General features: G+C 38.5%; 1 protein-coding gene across 1 annotated transcript; it reads right to left on the bottom strand.

Annotated features, from left to right (window-relative positions):
- Nucleotides 1–1816: 1816 nt before the first annotated feature.
- Nucleotides 1817–19874, bottom strand: epn1b (epsin 1b). Its single transcript, XM_067425914.1, has 10 exons — nucleotides 19746–19874; nucleotides 18788–18874; nucleotides 18052–18141; nucleotides 16835–16990; nucleotides 12875–13003; nucleotides 12660–12780; nucleotides 9015–9181; nucleotides 8362–8926; nucleotides 6147–6257; nucleotides 1817–4839 (listed from the first exon to the last, which is right to left on the bottom strand). Exons 3-10 carry the CDS (start codon nucleotides 18118–18120, stop codon nucleotides 4673–4675), a joined length of 1485 nt encoding a protein of 494 aa, XP_067282015.1. The 5' UTR covers nucleotides 18121–18141; nucleotides 18788–18874; nucleotides 19746–19874; the 3' UTR covers nucleotides 1817–4672.
- Nucleotides 19875–20015: the final 141 nt, after the last annotated feature.

Here is a 20015-nt window from a genome sequence, read left to right as displayed (position 1 = left end):
GCCAAGCCTTAAGGTTAAGGGGATAGTTCAGCCAAAAATGAAAATTCTGTCATCATTTACTCAACCTTCCAAACCTGTATAAATGGAAATGAATTTCTTTCTTTTGCTAAACACAAAGTAGGATCTGTTTCATACACTGAAGAATATGGGTAACCCAAAGGTTTATGGGCCCCACTGACTTCCATAGTGGGGGGAAAAATACTATGGAAGTCAATGGGACCCATCAACTGCATGGTTACCAACATTCTATCTTTATTAATATCTTTACTGTGTTTAGCAGAAGAAAAAAATTCCAGGGCTTCACATTTTTTCATTCAAACTATGCCTTTAACAATATGGTTGCAGGTTCAGTCCAAATTACACTCTCAGAAAAAAAGGTACAGTGCTGTCACTGGGGAAGTACCCTAAGGTACATCTTTGTACCTTACTTACCCCTAAATGGTACATAGTAGTGCCTTAAAGGTACATTTTAGTACCTTTTTGTTTTTGTAGGTACAGCCCCGGTGACGGCAATGTACCTTTTTTTCTGACAGAGTACATCATCATAATGCAGTGGGCCTTCTATTTAAAAAAAGAAGAGCAACTGATTAAAAATAAAATAAATCATACTAATGAAATTGTGCTTTTTTCAGAAAACTTTTTTCCCTTTACATGAATACCGACAGTGAGCCTACATATTCCAGGTCCAGGATATCCCACTAAAGTTATGATCCCCCTGGTGGTTAAATCACAGTAGTGCAATAACATGACTCAGATGGCTGAGTCCTCAAGGTTTTTTTTCAAATTAGTTTCTGTGGTAATTAACAGCATGCTACTAATAATGCTCAACAATAAGCTAAATTCAAGCTATTTAACTTAAAAATTAAATGCACCCCATGATTTACTCACCCTCAAGTTATCCTTGGTGTCTATGACATTCTTCTTTCTAACAAATACAATTTGTGTTATATTAAAAAATGTCCTGGCTAATTCAAGCTTTATAATGGCAGTGAATAGAAGCCCAAAAAGTTCATCCATCCATTATAAAAGTGCTCCACACGGCTCTGATGGTGGTGGGGGGGTGGGGGGGGGGGGGGATAAATGCCGCCTGAAGAGAGGTGATGCATTTGTGTAAGAACAATATCCATATTAAAACATTTTAAAGTAAAATATTTTAATACATTTTTTTATAAATAAAAGTGTAACGCCTCTCTCCGCAGTTCAAAATGCTTACGCCACGTCCGATGTCATGGTCACGCCAGTTACACTTTTTTTCTCAAGTTGAATACGGCGGGATGGTGGAAACTACATATTTCACTTTATAACATGTTAAATATGGATATTTTTCTTACACAAATCCATCAGTTCACTTCAGAAGGCCTTTACTAACCTCCTGGAGCCGTATGGATTACCTTTCTAATGGATGGATGCAGATTAATGGGCTTCAGATTTTGGGCTGCCATTCACTTCAATTACAATACTTGGATTAGCCAGGACATTTTTTATTATAATTAATTATTATAACTATTTATGTGTTCATCTGAAAGAAGATGGACACAGAGGATGGCTTGTGTGAGGAAATCATGGGGTCATTTTTGAGTTTTCGGGTGAACTATCACTTTGATACGTTATGTTAGCTCCTGTATGAAAACAGTACAGATTTCCATAATTTTGAAGCCTTGCAGTCAATCAAGTATGATTGTAATATGATTCAAGTATGATAAGGGACCTTGTCCATCTCTTTATTTTTGCCCATTTGATAAAAACGTCTGTCAATGTTGCATCGAACCTGAAACACTCCTTAGTGCAAATAATGAAGTCACTAGAATGAAGGACATGCTTTTCAATGATCTTGTCACTTTATTCTCAAATTGTGCACTTTCACAGGTAACACCACAGGTTTACCATAGCTGGTTAAATAACTAAATAAATAAATATATTTTTTAGTACAAAATAAAACTGTAAATGAACCTATAATTATAGCTAGTATGGAAATGTTTGAATTTCATTGAGTTATAATGATTCTGATCTTCCAAAACGCTCTTCCTTTAGATAAATTACAGAATAAATATAAGGGCCAATAGAAAAGTCTTAATATAATTAGAATAAATAAATAAATAAATACACTAACAACATAATATAAATTTTGCAACAGAAAACAAACCGTGATGAAGATGAATCTTAATAAATAGAAAGAACATGAATATTCTTTATATCCATATTCAAAACTTTTATATCTTTACCATCCTTTATTCTTTCAATCCTCTCATATTGTTAATTTACTTCAATAAACAATTTCAAACCATCATTGTGCATGATCGCCACTTGCAGTGTTGCCTTCAGCAGATTTGCTTTGACCAAAAAACAGATCAATTTCAAACCAACCATAACTCTTTGCATGTCATAACCAACTAAAGCGTATAAAAATGTTTATGACTGGAATATTTCTCATCATAATAATCACTAAAAGCCACATTTGGATATTCCAATATGCATAATCCTGTGTGTTATACAGAATGCTGCTTACGGAATTAAAATAGCAAATAAAAGACAAATATATATTTAATGCTGGTTACAATGCCAAAGCATATCTAGGTCTCCTACGAGGTGGCTTCCCTGTAGGTTTGGAAATAAATATATGATTTTTTTTTTTTACTCCTCAAAGCAAGCTGGATGTTTATCCAGCGGTTATCAGACAAATGCACACTACTGTTCAAAGATCTGTTTGAGGTCAGTAAGATGTTTTTCTCTCTCTGTGCTCTCTACGAGAGCTAAAGTCTCTTATGCTCACCGAGGCTGAAACATAGTAAAACAACCATGTGAAATATTTTGCTATTCTAAAACATTTTAAAATGTAATTTATTCCTGTGAGGACAAAGCCGAATTTTCAGCATCATTACGCCAGTCTTCAGTCACATGATCCTTCAGAAATCATTCTAATATGGTGATTTAGGAATAGAAAGTTCCAAAGAACAGTATGTATTTGAATTTGAAATCTTTTGTAACATAATTGCCCCTATTTTAATGATCTAAGCGCATGGTCTAAAGCGCACAGCACAAGTACATTTAGGGCATGCCCGAATCCACAATTGCTAGTTTAACGACTGGAAAAATGGTCGGAGGGCCCGGTGCATGGTCTAAAAGGGTTGTACCTATTAGCTCTTAATAAGTAATGGGTGTGATTTGGGCGTAGCTTGCAATAAACCGATCGGAGTCTCATCTCCCATTTCCTTTAAAAGCCAATTGTGCTTGCACAATGGCAGATTTGCTATTTACATGGCATAACACCAGAGAGGAATCATTTTATTTTGTATGCTGGTGTGCATCCCTGTGTGTTTAATAAGCAGTGTATGTGCATTGAGGACCCGGCTATATAACTTACGCACACTTTAATTAACACAAAAAATACTATTTACGATTTATGTTGCCTTAATAGCAAAGCGCCAACAATGCACCTGAACACACCTTGTTTTCAGACATGGCTGAAACTGGCTAAAAACACTTGCGTCGTGCCTGGCGCCACATTGCGCCTGGTGTATGATAGGGCCCTATAAATGTGTTTACTGTCACTTTTGATACATTTAACTAACCTTGCTGAATAAAAGCATACATTCCCATAAAAATAACTTACTGGCCCCAAACTTTTGCATGGTAGCGTATCCAAAATTTGCTCACTGGCAGGTCAGTTATTCCAGTAGATATGCAAGTATTCCTTAAACCTTTAAGAATGTTATCTTCTAAAACATACTGAAAATCCAACAAGTGAATAAACAAGACAACTGCTTCAATCTGTCAGTCCATCATGTTGGAAAGGCAGGGGTATGCATGCTTTTTTCCCAAAAACAGAAGACTTACGGTATATTGTTGCTCATTAATATTTAAATATTTGCACACACTTATACACACACATTATCAACTAGGATCGATGAAGGGGGTGGTGGAAGGAGAAGGCTAGGGATGAATGGATGCTGGATGAAGAACTCAAAAAATGTTATTTCCTTTCCCAGCTGCCCCAGTTCCAGTGCCCCAAACCATTGGAGGTCGATGAAGAACCGGAGCTTGTGGGGTAACGGTTCCTGTGAGAGACATGGGAGATAACTTACCAATAAGAGGAACGGCAGTGATGGGTTGTACCATTCTAGTCGTCGTGTGAGGGTTAGCCATGGAAAAGCCCATGTTGGGCATTGTCAAAGCTGAAAGGCTTGCATTCTGGACTGGAGGTGTCATATGGGCGGCAGGCACCCCGAAGGCTTCGTTCAAGGGGGGGAGGCCACTGTAACAGGGTGTCATGGCATTAAAGCCAAAATAATTTGGGTTTGATGGCTGTACAACATAACCGCCTGCATTGGATATGCTGCTACCCAATGGCCTGATAATGCCTGTGGCTGGCAAAACACCTGGGAAGGATGAAAGTTGAAAGTGTGCAAACCAAAAAGGGAGGAAGGGAGGGAGGGAGGGAGGGAGGGAGGGAGGGAGGGAGAAGGGTAGTGGGTAGTGGATAGCATATAGAAGCAGGGATAAAGAAGGTTGAGATGGGATCTACATCAACTACGAACGTGTTCTACACGACTATATGAACTCTAGGCTTGTACAACATTGCGTCACAAACACTCAAAAATAAACATTTAACTATACAGTGCTTCCATCTCTCGCTTTCTCAGTCACTCTTATTGTCAGTGTCTCTCTCTCTCTCTCAGCCCTCCTTACCCGGGGCTTTTTGAGTAGGGATGGCGCTGAGAGGGGGCTGTTTCGGTTTGGGCTTGACTGACATAAGAGAGTCCAAATCCACCAATGAAGCACCTTCTCCAAGGAAGGACGCTGGCTTTTTGGTCTCATCAGCAGGTTTTGTAGATGTGTCACCTATTGATAGAAAAAAATGCAGTCAAATAACTTCTCGTGCTAGTGAAAGGTAAAACCGCTCAAATGTTTCTAACCCTTGGAAACATTTATTTTATTCACTAAAAGTAAAAATAAAGGACTACTTTTATTCATCATTTTAACTATGAGAACTCCATGAATAGTTTTAGCATGTTATTAAATATTTGGAACGTTAATGTATTTAGTTTTGGCAGACTAGATCTGCTACACTGATGCTTCTGCAGCAGAGAAAATGTGAACATGTTAGATATGTCGCTGATGCATAAATATACATAAATCCAATAGCAGATGTAGGCAGGTGGAGCTGGGGGAAGTGGAGGGTTTCAGAGGAGCTCTGATAGCGCACGGCAAGACTAGCTTACAGCAAACAATGAACCAGACTATTTTAATGTTGAGAAAGCAATCTGATTGGTTGCAGGGTAAGCCGAGACCAATCAGCTTGTGGCATGCAGTAATGATGTGACTGCTTGCAGATTGCATGTTAAGGACCTACAGGCTAACGAGTTTCATGGCAGTAAAGACTTTTATAACGTTAAAAAAAGATTTGTTTTTAAATAAATGTTGTTCTATTGAACTTTCAATTGATCAAAGTATCTTGAAAAAATTATGTATCATGGTCTTCACAGACATACTAAGCAACAAAATGTTTTTAACATTAATAAGAAATAGAATGATATCTGAATGATCAAGTGACATTGAAAACTGTTATGAGTTATGAAGCTCAAAATTCAGCTTTGCCATCAAATTACATTTTAAAATATATTAAACAACAAAAAAAAAACTTTTCTAATAATAAAAAAATGTGTAATAATATTTTACAATACATTTATTGTTGTATTTTTCATTAAATAAATCCAGCCTAAAATCATATCAACACCAAACCTTTGAACTGTAGTGTATATTTTGGTATTCATTTTATTAGCATAAAAATAAATATAAAAACAAATACAAAACCTTAGTAAAAAAACAACAACACAAAAGATCAACATAAGATAAGTTAAATCACAACTTATTCTTTAATTTTAGTGCTAGATATTTAGTGATGTGAAACCTTAAATCTGATATAACTCACTATAAGAGAGAAATAGTAAATGTATAAATATTTTGTTTATTTGCTACTAAATGTCATAGATGCAATGACATGAAAACGGAAGTCTTTGTAAAATCTCAGCAACTAGATTAGATGGGAGCTTTTGATATTTAGGTTATGGCTAGTTGAAAATTGACCATGAAAAATAAGATTCGAGGCTGCAGAAACAAATGGAAAACGAAACCTCTTCCGTTAGTACCGTTCTCAGAGGAACCTCCCCAGGGATCTGATCCACCTCCATCACCGAAAGGGTCATCAGTCGGAGCTGATGGGGCACCCCAGGGGTCACTCGCAGTGGGGGGTGAAGACGCTGAGAAATACAAGAATTAGCTAGAAAACATTAGCTTGTATGGATATTGTTCTGAAAACACATTTATTTTGTTTGTTTAAACAATCAAATGGGGTTTGTGAACATCTGACATACAACAACACCATCACTATAATACTGTAATCCACATTTACACTACCATTCAGAAGTTTGGGATTTTTTTTTGTTATGCTAACCAAATCTGCATTAATAGTTTATAAAAAAATACAGTAAAAACTAGACTGGGTAAACCCAGCCTGATCTGCCGGCGGCGATTTGATTTTGCCCTGCGGCTCAGTCTGTAAACCTGTACATTCATTTATCCTGCTTCTGTCACACTTTTGCGGGAACCAATCACAAACTGGCGTATTCACCTGGTGTGCTATTGGCGGGTTAAACACATTGATGAATAGAAAAGGATGAAACGATGCCTGTTGATCACGCCTCTTGTGGTCTGTTTGGTTGAAGGACTATCCAACTGTATACAAAGTCATTTGAATAATGCTCGTTTATCACACCTCTTGTGCGGTAGAAAATACAGAGCAGACTCCCCAGACCAATGTTCAATCTTAAAAGAACAGTAAAACTAGCCTAGAAATCTAGACGCACCCTAGCGGCAGCAAATCTAATCTGCCCGCGAGTGTCATCTAGCAACTCTCAATACCCTTCTGAGCTGTAAACGGCAAAATTTTGTCGGGCCAATCACATCGTGTATAGAGTCGGTGGGCGGGGCCATAATGACGACGGCCGAGTTGCGTTTGCCTGCTACTAGTAAACACAGAAACTGGCGAACGGCGGTCTTTCGAATCTTTGACCGCGACTCTGGAAGACTTGGAGTTAAGCTTTTCTGTGAGAAAAGAACAAAGAACGGCTCTGAAGTCATTCTTAAAAAAGGGAAGATGTGTTCGGAGTTTTGTCGACCGGATATGGCGAAAGTTTAATCAACGAGCTCCGCTTCACCTTTGTTGCTCTGGTTGGTTGTAGCGCTATCCTATCGCGTGCAGAGGGAGTTTGAAAGACAACCGTTTATCCCGCCCCTCAGATTGACCCCTGTCAATGGTGAGTTTCCAGACCAAACATCTTGATGTGGGTCTGGCTTGTCAGGCTATATTACTAGGATATTGGCTGTTTATTAGAAATTATAAAGCAGACATTAATGCCTTATTCTGCATGACCTTATTCTACATCCCTTGATCCTACCCAATACCTAAACTTAAATGCTACAAAAACTACCGTACTAAGTTTACTAATGCTACCGAGTTTATTCAGGCAAAAGTCGTAGTTAAAGGTCCCGTTCTTCGCGTGTTTTCGAAGCTTTGATTATGTTTACAGTGTGCAATATAACATAAGTTCATGTTTCGCGTGTAAAAAAACACAGTATTTTTCACACAATTTACTTATCTGTACACCGCTGTCTTCTCTGTCCTAAAAACGGCCTGATGATTTCCTTGTTCTATGAAGTCCCTCCTTCAGAAATACGTAACGAGTTCTGATTGGGCCAGCACTTCCCGTGTTGTGATTGGACAGCAGCTTAGCGCACTTTGCCCGGAAAGGTACCGCCTCTTACCATAACGGGGAGATGCAAGCGCTGAATGCACGCTCTTCTCCACGTGGGAGAGCAACAAGACCACGCCCCCTATTTTGCGTGTTCTTGTGGGCGGAGGGTTAGTCAGCAAACGGTTCTAGTGACGTCATTCAAACAAGGAAGTGCAGGGGTGTAGTCCAAACCGGCCGTTCGCTGTAGGCTTTGAAAGGGAACTTCTGTTAAATAAAATATCTCGCTTGGCATTGAACTTTGAGCTTTATAATTTTACAGGTATTATTTTTGCTCCAACAGCAACATTACACACTAACTAAAGTTTGAAAGATGGAATCGCGAAGAACAGGACCTTTAATAGTGAATATGTGTTCCCCATACTAAAGTGTTACCGTATTTTCAGTCTTCAATGATCCTTTAGAAATCCTTATTATATGCCGATTTGGTGCTCAAAAAACATTTCTTCTCATTAAACTGTTGTAACAATTGTCAGTGGAGCAGTAGTGAAGCTTATTATTTGCGGACAATGAGGTGTAATATACATGTTCATCAGTCCAGTAACTTTCTCACCTGATGTGCCCCAAGGGTCATTATCTGCTTTTGAACCATCACCAAATAGATCAGAAGTGGTTGATGATGCCCCCCAGGGGTCAGAGTTTGCAGGTGCTGAATCCTGTACACTATCAGTCCCCCATGGATCTGACTTTGCTGTATCAGAGTCTTTCGCCGTTTCAGCTGGAGCCCCCCATGGATCGTTTGTTAACGGGGCTTTATCCTCTGAAAATCCAGCAGAGTCGCCCCAAGGGTCACTGGCGGCAGGTGGAGAACTTTTCTCGACATTTGTAGATCCTCCCCAAGGATCACTGGAGGCAGGCGGAGAACCATCCTCGGCACTGGCAGACCGTCCCCATGGATCATTAGATGTGGGTGCAGATCCGTTTTTCACATCAGTAGATTCACCCCAAGGATTAGCAGCTGGACTGGATTCCTTCGCCTCATCAGAGGATGCCCCCCACGGGTCGTTGGCGGATTCGTTGGATGCCTGGGATGGGGCTCCCCAGGGGTCAGAGCTCGATGGAGGTGCAGCGGTTGCTGCTTTCTCCCAAAGATCTGGCTCTGTGTCACCTTCCTTTGCCTGAATCCACAAATTTCCCTCATGTTAGCTAAGACAGTCTGATAATAGACTGATCAATTAAAAACTTTGTCTGATCTGACTGTCTCACCCGTCTCTCTGCCTCTTTCCTCTCAGCCTCCAGACGTTTCTGCTCCTCCTTCTTCTTGGCCATGGCAGCGGTCAGGTCAGCCACAGATGGGATGTTGTCCAGGGAGGGCAGCCCTGTATACGGGGGGATCTCTGGCTTTTCCTTTTCAGGTCCTGCAGCAGAGGACGCTGACATAGAAAACATGAGTGTTAAACAGATATAAATAAGAAAATAAATAAAGAAGACAAAAGTTCTATTTAAAAAGTACCACTCCAATTGTTTTGGGGGGTGGGGTAATACATTTAGTGCATTAAATTCATAAAAAGTCATTTATATTTATATAATATAAAGACACTAATGATGTTACAAATGATTTATATATATATATATATATATATATAAAACCTTTGAACTTTCTATTCATCAAAGAATCCTAAAACAATGTATTATGGTGCATTCACACCAGACGTGAATGAAGCGAATAAATAAACTAAAAAAAATACATTTGCGCTACAGAATGTCTATTCGCGTCTTTGCATTGACTTAACATGTAAATCACTCACGCTTAGCGCTTCATTCACGTCTGCTGTGAATGCGCCATTACAGTTTAATACTAAATAGAAATATTAAGCATCATGACTATTTGAAACTTGACTTTTTTTTTAGCTTCAAATCAGCATATTAGAAAGATTTCTGAAGGATGATGGGACACTGAAGACTGGATAATGATGTTGAAAATTTTGCTTTGCCATCAAAGGAATACATTACAATTTAAAATATATTAAAATAGAAAACAGTTATTTAAAATTGTAATCATATTTCAAAATGTACTACTTCACTACTTAAATTTTAAATTTATTTATTTAAATTTATTTTTGATTAAATAAATGCAGCCATAAGCCCTATTCGGACATTCACTGTTTGCCATGGGGTCGTAAGGTATTCTCAACATTTGCAGGGGCTGGTCTGTGATTTTATTGCTGTCCGAATCCAGAATCTCTGTTTTTCTCCCACCAGCTGCATAAAAATCTCTGGTTGAATTACCTTCTGTTTTTTGACAAACACTAAGATCGTACTATTATTGAATTGCCACCTCTGAGTTTACCTGGAGATCACTTCAAAATTCACTGTTTAAATCCTTTTTGACCACTGTGAAGCACCGTACAATAATAGTTACTCTTATCTATAGTTTGAATGCATTTTAAAGGTGTACATTTCATAACTGAAATGCTACAAAGTATTTAAAAAACAATATTTCATCACTCTCATAGAACTCGACCTCCACCAGGAGTAAATCGCCATCAGAATGCAGTTTTATCACTGAGGTGCCATGCTTTAAATGCATTATTACAGACGTCCACATTAGAAACAATTAGCATTTGAATAAGGCTTTGTCTAATAAAGCATCTTTTCATTTCAAAATCGCATCGACCCTTAACTTATTTTGAATCTTTATTTTAAAGATAAAAGTGTTAAAGGGGTAGTTCACCCAAAAATAATGTTTATCTTCTTACCACCAGGGCATCCAAAATATAGGTGACGTTGTTTCTTCAGCAGAACACAAATGAAGATTTGTTTACTCCAACCGTTGCGGTCTGTTAGTCGTATAATTCATGTAAATGGTAGAAGAATCTATGAGAGTAAAAACATGCACAGATAAATCCATATTAAACACTGAGGCTCGTGACGACACATTGATATCTTAAGACATGAAACGATCGGTTTGTGCATAAACCGAACAGTATTTATATAATATTTTACCTCTAATACAACACTATGTCCAACAGCTTTCTGCCCATTATCTCTTCCGGTGAGTGAGGTCAATGTACACGATCTGGTGTATTTTACACAAGCGACGAAATTGATCCCTCGAAAGTGCATCTCTATACCATATCGTGTATATTGACCTCACTCACCGGAAGTGATCACGCACAGAAGGCTGTTGGACATAGTGGTGTATTTGAGGTCAAAATTATATAAATACCGTTCGGTTTCTTGCACAGACCAATCGTTTCGTGTCTTAAGACATCAATGTGTCGTTTCGAGCCCCAGGGTTTAATGTGGATTTGTCCGTGCATGTTTGTTTACTCTCATAGATTCTGCTACCATTCACATGCATTATACGACTGACAGACCACAACGGTTGAAGAAACAAACACACCTACATCTTGGATGCCCCTGGGGGTAAGCAGATAAACATCACATTTTCATTTTTGGGTGAACCATCCCTTTAATGCATGGAAAAATATGAAGAGACCAAAACACTATAGCACACATACAGAGTTTACAAGTTAGAAGGTTCAAAATGAAATACATATTTCTTATGTTTAATTTCATACATTTTCATATGTACTTATGCTTATGGCAAGTATTGTGAATACAAGTTGTATGTGTTTTAAAGTGCTTCCTATGTCCTTTTTGGAGGTTTAGCTAAATATCTATTTTTGTGTTTCATGGAAGAACGAAAAAAAGTAAATAATTAATAAATTCCTTTTGAGGTACACTGTCCCTATAAATATATTTAAAATGTAATATTGTAATACGGATACTAAAATTATTTACTATGATGTGAACTTTCACCATGAGGAACATTTTTTACTAACAGTTTGCGCCAGCGCAAACCCTCTTTTGCCGTTAAAAACTACTTACTAAAGACATACCGTGAAAAATTAGCGCTGAAAAGGCACAGACATTTTTTGCGGCTGACCTCATTGGATATGCATTTGTAGGCGTTTCCCTTTCAGACACAAAATATATTGTAGGAGAGTACTTAAATTAATAATGCAAGGTTATTCACTAAGGTTTGCGCTATTCAATTAACTGGTGTATGCGCCTAACCTGATGTGGTCATACTCAATTCTAGTCAGAATATGAGTCTGAAACTGCTCCATTGGGCTGTGATTATGGGGCGTGTTTTAACTGAACCAGGAAAGACCATTGGATAGACCTACAACCAATCAGAGCAACGAAGCGACGCATTGTCAAATGTCAACAGAGCTCGACTGCACTGTGTTGCCAAGTCCACGTTTTTTTCCGCGGGTTGTTTTCTATGTCCGCGGGTTGAAGCGACTATAATGTGATATATAGACCCATGAGTGCGAATTTTAGCCGGCAACCTTGCCAAAATAACACATTTTACCCCCCAAACACCATTTTTTTTCTGGAGAACCCCCCGAGAAGCTATTGTTTAGGGCTAGTAGTTGGCGGGTTTTGTTGTAAAAACTTGGCAACCCTGTCTGCACGCGCGCTGAAATAAACGATCATTGCTGTTGTTGTAAAAAAATAAAAGAATTTAATGATACACAGAGTACTTACCCAACATGATCATCATTTTTGAGGGAAATTGAAGGTGAATGCATATACAAACAAGCCCTCCATTTAGGATTCGAACAAATATAATCCAAGCCCCTTTGATGACGTGATGATTACATTACTGTTGATCATCTGTCCGTCATCGTCTAAAGCCCGCCCTGATGATTTCATTGGTCCGAACAGTTTCTGTTCGGAGATAATTACTCCTCTATGGATTGAGGCCAGACCGAACTGCCCAACCTAAACATTTTGTGGGCGGGGCTAAGTTCGGCTGGCATCCAGGCTAGTATGCGCCATTACTAAGTGACAAAAAAGAATGTCTTTTGGGTTTGCTCATGGGTTCATAAGTCTTACCAGTGGGAGCCTTCGTCAGCTTGTCTTTTGTCTTCATAGCAAAATCTCTCTCCTCTTTCCTCTTTTCCTCATCCTCAATCAGCACCATCACTATCTTAGCCTTTTCTCTCACATTCACCCCCTACAAAAATCAAATCCATTAGAGACAAGCTTTCAGACCTTTATCCTCTATTATTAATGTAATGAGTGTAGAAGAATTGAATATTTTGCAGTACCTGGTCCTTTCCATCCTTGTCTGTGAAGCGGTATTCTACTAGGATTTTGATGATGTGAATGTTTTCCACACACTGCTGAGGTATGCGGTCAGAGCCCGTTTTCAATAGATATTCAAGAAGTGTTAAAGCCTGTTGAAGAAAAACAGAGAAAAACATGATCTGTAAGGTGTTTTTACAAGTTTAATGCTTTTGGGGAAAGTATCTTATGCTCACCAAGGCTGAATTTATTGATCAAAAATACAGTACAATTAGTAATATTGTGAAATATTACACTTGAAAAGGTTTTTTTATTTATTTGAAAATTAAATGGCTGAATTTAAGCCATTACTTCACTCTTCAGAGTCACAGGATCCTTCAGAAATTATTCTAATATGCTGATTTACTGTTTAAGAATAATTTCTTATTAAAGGGGGGGGTGAAATGCTGTTTCATGCATACTGAGCTTTTTACACTGTTAAAGACTTGGATTCCCATCCTAAACATAGACAAAGTTTCAAAAATTAATGTTGGACGTTTGATGGAGTATTTCTGTGTTAAAAATACTCCTTCCGGTTTCTCACAAGTTTCGGAGAGTTTTTTTTCCAGTATGGGTCGGTTTGACGTTAATAGATCGGAAGGTCCGTGTAATGGCCGTACGGGCTCTTCTCCCTGTAGGGTGCGTGCGTGACTAGAGCGAGGAAATGCACGCCCCAAAAACACACTTTTTCAAGGTGCAGAACCAGTCATCCGTGAACACTTCTGACGCGCCCTATGGTCGCGCCGTGCTCCACTTTATTCCTATGAGTGACGTCGAGCGACTTCAACGCTTCAGCACAGCATTCCGGGAAGGCAGCGCTGCATTTGAACCGATTTGAATGCAGAAATGACGGGAAGCTTCACAACATCGCGTCAGTCACGTCTAAAAGTGGATCTCCACCGTTCACTGCTGTCACAGGACTTCACCAAAAAATCTTGTGGGCGGAGGGTTAGTCAACAAACGGTTCTAGGGGCGTCATTACATCCCTGCACTTCCTTCTGTAGTCCAAACCGGCCGTTCGCTGTAGGCTTGGAAAGGGAACTTCTGTTAAATAAAATATCTCGCTTGGCATTGAACTTTGAGATTTATAATTTTACAGGTATTATTTATGCTCCAACAGCAACATTACACACTAACTAAAGTTTGAAAGATGACATCGCGAAGAACGGGACCTTTAATATTAAAGGTATAGTTCATCCAAAATAATCCAAAAAATTATGGTAGTCAATGGCTGCCGAGATCTGCTTGGTTACAAACATTCTTCCAATGAACCAATAGTTCTAATTGAACTATGCCTTTAATGCTGAAAACTTTTGTGGAAACTGTGATACATTTATTTCCAGGATAATTTGATGAATATGATGTTTAAAAGAACAGCATTTATATGAAATATACATTTTTGTAACAATGTGAACATCTTTACGGGGAGTTTTGATCAATTGCATGCATCCTTGCTGAATTGTATTTAGGGGGTTGCGTCGTGTTGGTTCTCACTTCGGACGGGTACATGGAAAAGAGAGCAAATCACCCTTGTTCTCGTTCCCCAAAATTGGCTACCAATTAGCTATAGATTTAAATTTAGGGTTCTGCTGTAGGTTATTAAAGGGTTAGTTCAACCAAAAATGAAAATTAGACCATGATTTAATCACTCTTAATTCATTCTGGGTGTACATGACATTCTTCTTTCAGATTAATACAATCGGAGTTACATAAAAAAAAAATGTCAGGTAATGGTTGTTTCTGTTTTGAAGTCCATAAAAGCGCATGTATCCATTTTAAAAGTGCTCCACACGGCTCCGGGGGGTTAATAAAGGCCTTCTGAAGCAAAGTGATGCATTTGTGTAAGAAAAATATCCATATTATAAAACTCTATAGACTTAAATGACTAACTTCCAGGGCACCGCCGTACGCATCGATTTACGGCGAAAGAGTAACCCTTGACCCATGAACCCTTGACGCATGCGTGTTGACGACCGCGGAAGCGCAGATGATGGAGCAAAACAAAATAGCTGTTATGAATTAGAAGTCTAAAACGAGAATTTTTAAAGAGAAATGGCAGAGGATTTCGATATAAGAGAAGAGGGGCTTGAGTTTGTTGTCCAGCACTATCCACGAGAGGCGTCAAAGCTTTGCGATGCTCCTAAACATCGTGTCAGGGCTACTCTTTTGCCGTACGTCGACTTGAGTATGGCTGTCCGCCGGAAGTTAGTTATTTTAGTCTATGAAGTTTGAAACATGGATATTTTTGCAACACATAACTGCAATTTAGAAGGCCTTTAACACCCCCGAGCCCTGTGGATTACTTTTTTGGTGAATAGATACACTTTTATGGACTTCAAAACAGAAACAACCATTTACTGCCATTATAAAGCTTGGAAAAGCCAGGCCACTTTTTAAAGGGTTACTTCAGCGATTAGCATATGGCTTTCTATCAGTAGAAACCCTGGAGTATATACAAATGATCGTGCTCCCCCTCTCATATCCCCCTCAGACGAGAGATTTATGCATTTTATTTCTGGAAAAATTACTCCAGTAAAATGCTTGGCCAGACGCTAAAGACTACAGCCAGCAGAGGGAGCTATTTCCGCATGTTTTCAACTCGCACATGGGGAATGGGGTCGCACTCACAGCTCAGCTTACAGCTGCAGGCATTCATGGAAACGGTGCGGCCGGCGGAACAAAGTGAGTATTTCATCTTCTCAAATTAATTCCTATGAAAGTTAATCTTCCAAAGGCATGAACTGAAAATGCGCCAGACTGAACACACGCTGAGAACTTCTGTCGCGAGTGTGGACGCGATTACCTCAGCTCTTATCACGAGAGCTCATTCAGCTCATCACGATGCGTGTAAAACTCCCTCTTGCGTGTGTGCTGACACTTCCTCAGCGGCTAAATCACAATATATTGAACAGACACGTTCAGTTTTTAATTGTAGTGTCTGCTCTCTAACTGAACTGATTTTATGAAGATGAACGCGGTGGTGGGAAAGTAAAAGTGATTCAGTAGCGGTGGCTTTGGGACTGGCCTCACAGGGCAGAGAAGCATTCTGGGAATTGTAGTCTTTCATCCCCATGAGACAAAAACACATTTTCTGTCTTTTCTCAGTCTAGAAAGCACCAAATTCAAAAATTATTTCACATTTCTACCACATTAAGGACCCAGTTTAAATACAGATTCATCATCCCAGTGCTGAAGTACCCCTTTAATAAAACTCTGATTGTATTCGTCTGAAAGAATGTCATATACACCAAGGATGGCTTGAGGGTGAGTAAATCATGGGTTAATTTTCATTTTTGGGTGATCTATCCCTTTAAAGCCTTGCATGGTCTAGCCCCACAATTCATTCTGTACCTGGGTCTCTTCGTTCATCAAATCAGTTACTTCTTTCTGTTCCTCATTCCCGCTTGAAAGCCAAGGGTAATTGGACATTTGAAGTTGTATCCCCCAGATTGTTGAATGCAATGCACTTTTGTTTTTTTGTTAGATCCATACTGGCAATACTGAAATCTAGGTTAAATATTGAGCTGGTAATACTATTTTACCAATTATATAATTTAAAAGGTGTTTTATTAATATTATTAATAAATAAAAAAACACTGTTACTAGAGTGTTTTGGGCCCCTTTAAAATGTAATTCCATATGACGTTTCAATAGCACCACTAAATATAAAATGTAACAATCACTTTTTCAACATCTCTCTCTGTCTCTCACTCTCTCAATAATAAAACAAAAGCCGTGAGTAAACATTAGATGAAGAAACATCATGGCAGTGAGGCTGAATGGAAAATCCTGCCTCAGTCAAACACTGCAGTGGCAGCAGCAATGGTCCTGCTGACAGAAAAAAAAACCCAGCCACCGATCGGATAACATGATCGGGTGTGCAAGCGAGTCACAAAAACGATCACTTGTTATAAATATTCAATCAGTCTGAACAGGCAACTCACCTTGTACACGTGCCTCCAATTCTTGTCATCATTGAGGCGCTTCCAAAGCATGGCCAAAATCTCATTACAGGCCACCACATTGTACGTCAGGTCAGAGATGTCGGCCATCTGGGAGCTCGAAGGCCCCCAGGGGTCATTAGAGGTCGCTTCCCGAACCTACAAAACATATTCAACATATAAAACGTAAAACACTAACCAATAACTCAGTGTTTCCTGTCTTAACAAAGAAATCTGCACTGGATACCAAATATACATTCAGAATAGCTTACTACCATTTATGTAAATTTTATTATAGAATCTTAATTACGACACGTGCTTTCAAATACAAATGCTTAAACGTTAGATCATGACCTCAAGGCTAGATTATCGTAACGCTCTACTGGGTGGTTGCACTGCACGGTTAATAAACAAACTCCAGCTGGTCCAAAATGCAGCGGCTAGAGTTCTCACTAGAACCAGGAAGTGTAACCACATTGCCCTGGTTCTTTCAATACTCCTTTTTATGGCTCCCTATTAAACATCCCGAGGTTACCGTAGTCAGTCGTATTTGGTCCGTATCCAGATCAGATGGTGGACCACGACCTAGACGCGACCACAACGCAGCCCTGAATGTCAGCTGAGATCCTGTCAACTATACAACCCCCTGTGAAGGCCTCATCGACACGACAGCCATCGGCACCGATCCTCAGCAACGGGATCTTCTCCATACTGGCTAGATGAATCTGATCTTCAAGCAGAAGGGACTGGATGAAATATTTGAATGCTACCGATCCTGATCTGAATTCTGACTTGTGATGCAGCCTAAAATCCACAATGGATTGTGGAGTTTGGGTTCCTTGCCACTGTCCCCTCTAGCTAGCTAGGGACACTTAATATTCCACAACTTTATTGATTTGACTGCACTGACACTATCGGATGAGAACCGAACTGAGCTGGACGATGACATCATTGTTTTCTGCAGAGCTGCTTTATAGATTAAATTAACTCATTTATTAATTGATGATCTTTACAACAGATCTGAATCAACACTGAACTGACTTCAGCTAAACCATGACAGTTTTCTTTTAGAGCTGCTGTACAGACGAAATAAACTGCTTTGACGCAATCTGTATCGTTTAAAGCGCTATATCATAAAGGTGATTTGACCCATAGTTGATAAAGACAAAAGTCTCACCTTGAAGACTTGAATGGAATTGACAAAAAGAGGAAAAACTCACCTTGACCTCTGCCTCAGAGAAGTTCTGAACAAGGTTCTTTAGTTGGCGTCGCAGCATTGAGTGAGTCATGATGGCGGTTTTGTCCTAGACCTTTTTAAAGAAATTAAGATGTTTTTTTTTTAAATTGTAAAATACACACACACACACACACACACACACACACACACACACACACACACACACACACACACACACACACACACACACACACACACACACACACACACACACACACACACACACACACACAGTATTTGCATTGATTAACAATGATCTGCCTACATATATAAATATATATAAAATCGTTTTTATTTTATTTTACATTATTAACTAAAGTTAAACTTAATGAAAAAAAGAAATGCATTGAGCTGAAATAAATGTTTTAGTTTTATTTGATTAAATAAAAATATATTATTTATTAGGGTTTTATTTTTTATTTAATAATTAACATGTTTGATTATCTCTTTCAGATTGACAAAGTGCATTCATGCTCCAAAAATAGGTTTTAGTGCACAATTTTTATGGTTTTAGTTTTAGTTAGTAACTTACCAAAAAATTTACTTTGATCAGAGCATATGATATACGTCTGCTATTATGAATATTTTATTGACAATCTCACACATGCAAATCAAATTAAAACGATATGCAATATATATATATATATATATATATATATATATATATATATATATATATATATATATATATATATATATATTTTATTTTATCCACTCACCTGCTAAGTAAAGGATGTAGGAATGGCTGCTGACTGAATTTCTCAACTGCTGACAGGCACTTCAGTCCATGAGGCGACTTTATAGACCTATACAGCATAAATGAGGACAGCTTTGTAACTATAGTGTTTCGATGAAATAGTTCGACCAAAATGAACATTCTGTCAAAGTTAGTAGAAAAATAAAGATTGTTTTATTTATATTTTAACTAATGTGTTAGAGTATTTGTATTTTATGTAGTGTAGAGTATGTGTCTTTGTGTGTACCTTCCTAGGGAAGTAAATGAGTTGCTCTAATCCAGCTTGTTTACATTTTGCATTTTTAGACTAATGTTCATTAACATGCATTGTCCCTGGCCCTATCAAATAAATAATACAAATATGCTACTCTCTGGTCTGGTATATAGAAGAGCATTATATACCCAAAAGCTATAGATTATTTATTTATTTATAAGAACCTCCACAGCCAACATCATTTCAAAAAGCATTATCCTGCAATCAAGATATAATGCTTTATTTTATGCTATTATCAGCAGCAAATACAATCTATACTGAGAATATCTGCCAAATGCGATGTGATCCGAATGATGGCTGATTTATTTAGCAGTGCGGTAGATATCTTAACCAATGCAATGCTGCAGACACCAAACACCTCTAGAGTAATGTGGGCATGAAAACCTCATGTGATGATAATCACAATGGCATGAAATAAATCGCTGTCATACAATAAACTGCAAGACTGCGTGCCCTGACTGTAATCTGACGCCTGCAAAAACTGATATTGGTTTGTTGAATGGAGAGCCATCGCCTTAAAAACAGGAGTATAATAATGCAGCATGATTATTCACAGCGTCTTAGCTAATGATTAAAAATAGCATCGCTTCTTTCAACAGCTCAGCGACAACATTTCTGATTAAATGATGGATACAATAAATATATTTTTATATTATAATATACCAACCTTTTGGGAGAATGGACAGGAGAGATGATGAGAGGCTTTTCCAGAAGCGGAAATTTCCGCTTCCGTTTACGGCTACCTGTCAAAAAAACGAACGTAGCATCCCTACTGAATATTCACGAGGTAGGCGTGGCCGTTTGCCTTGCGTGCATTCAGGCTAGTTAGTAATTATTGATGAGTGGGCGTGGCTTTGTGGTTTACGAAACCCGCAAGGATAAACAAACAAAGATTTTTTTGTTTTTTGTTGTATATGGAAGCCCTTTGACAATAAAA

Source organism: Pseudorasbora parva, chromosome 19, assembly GCF_024679245.1.
Source record: "Pseudorasbora parva isolate DD20220531a chromosome 19, ASM2467924v1, whole genome shotgun sequence".
NCBI lineage: Eukaryota > Metazoa > Chordata > Actinopteri > Cypriniformes > Gobionidae > Pseudorasbora > Pseudorasbora parva.
The sequence above is the reverse complement of the archived record's forward strand: the minus strand, read 5'-3'. Positions and strand labels throughout refer to the sequence as shown.

Bases quoted from the DNA above. Each gene is read 5' to 3' on its own strand.
- epn1b (XM_067425914.1), bottom strand. From the start codon at position 18,120: ATGACTCACTCAATGCTGCGACGCCAACTAAAGAACCTTGTTCAGAAC. The intron at 16,991-18,051 runs GTGAGTTTTTCC...TATGTTTTGTAG, and splicing joins TCTCTGAGGCAGAGGTCAAG to GTTCGGGAAGCGACCTCTAA. The intron at 4,840-6,146 runs GTACTAACGGAA...TTCTATCAATAG, and splicing joins GGGAGGTTCCTCTGAGAACG to GTGACACATCTACAAAACCT.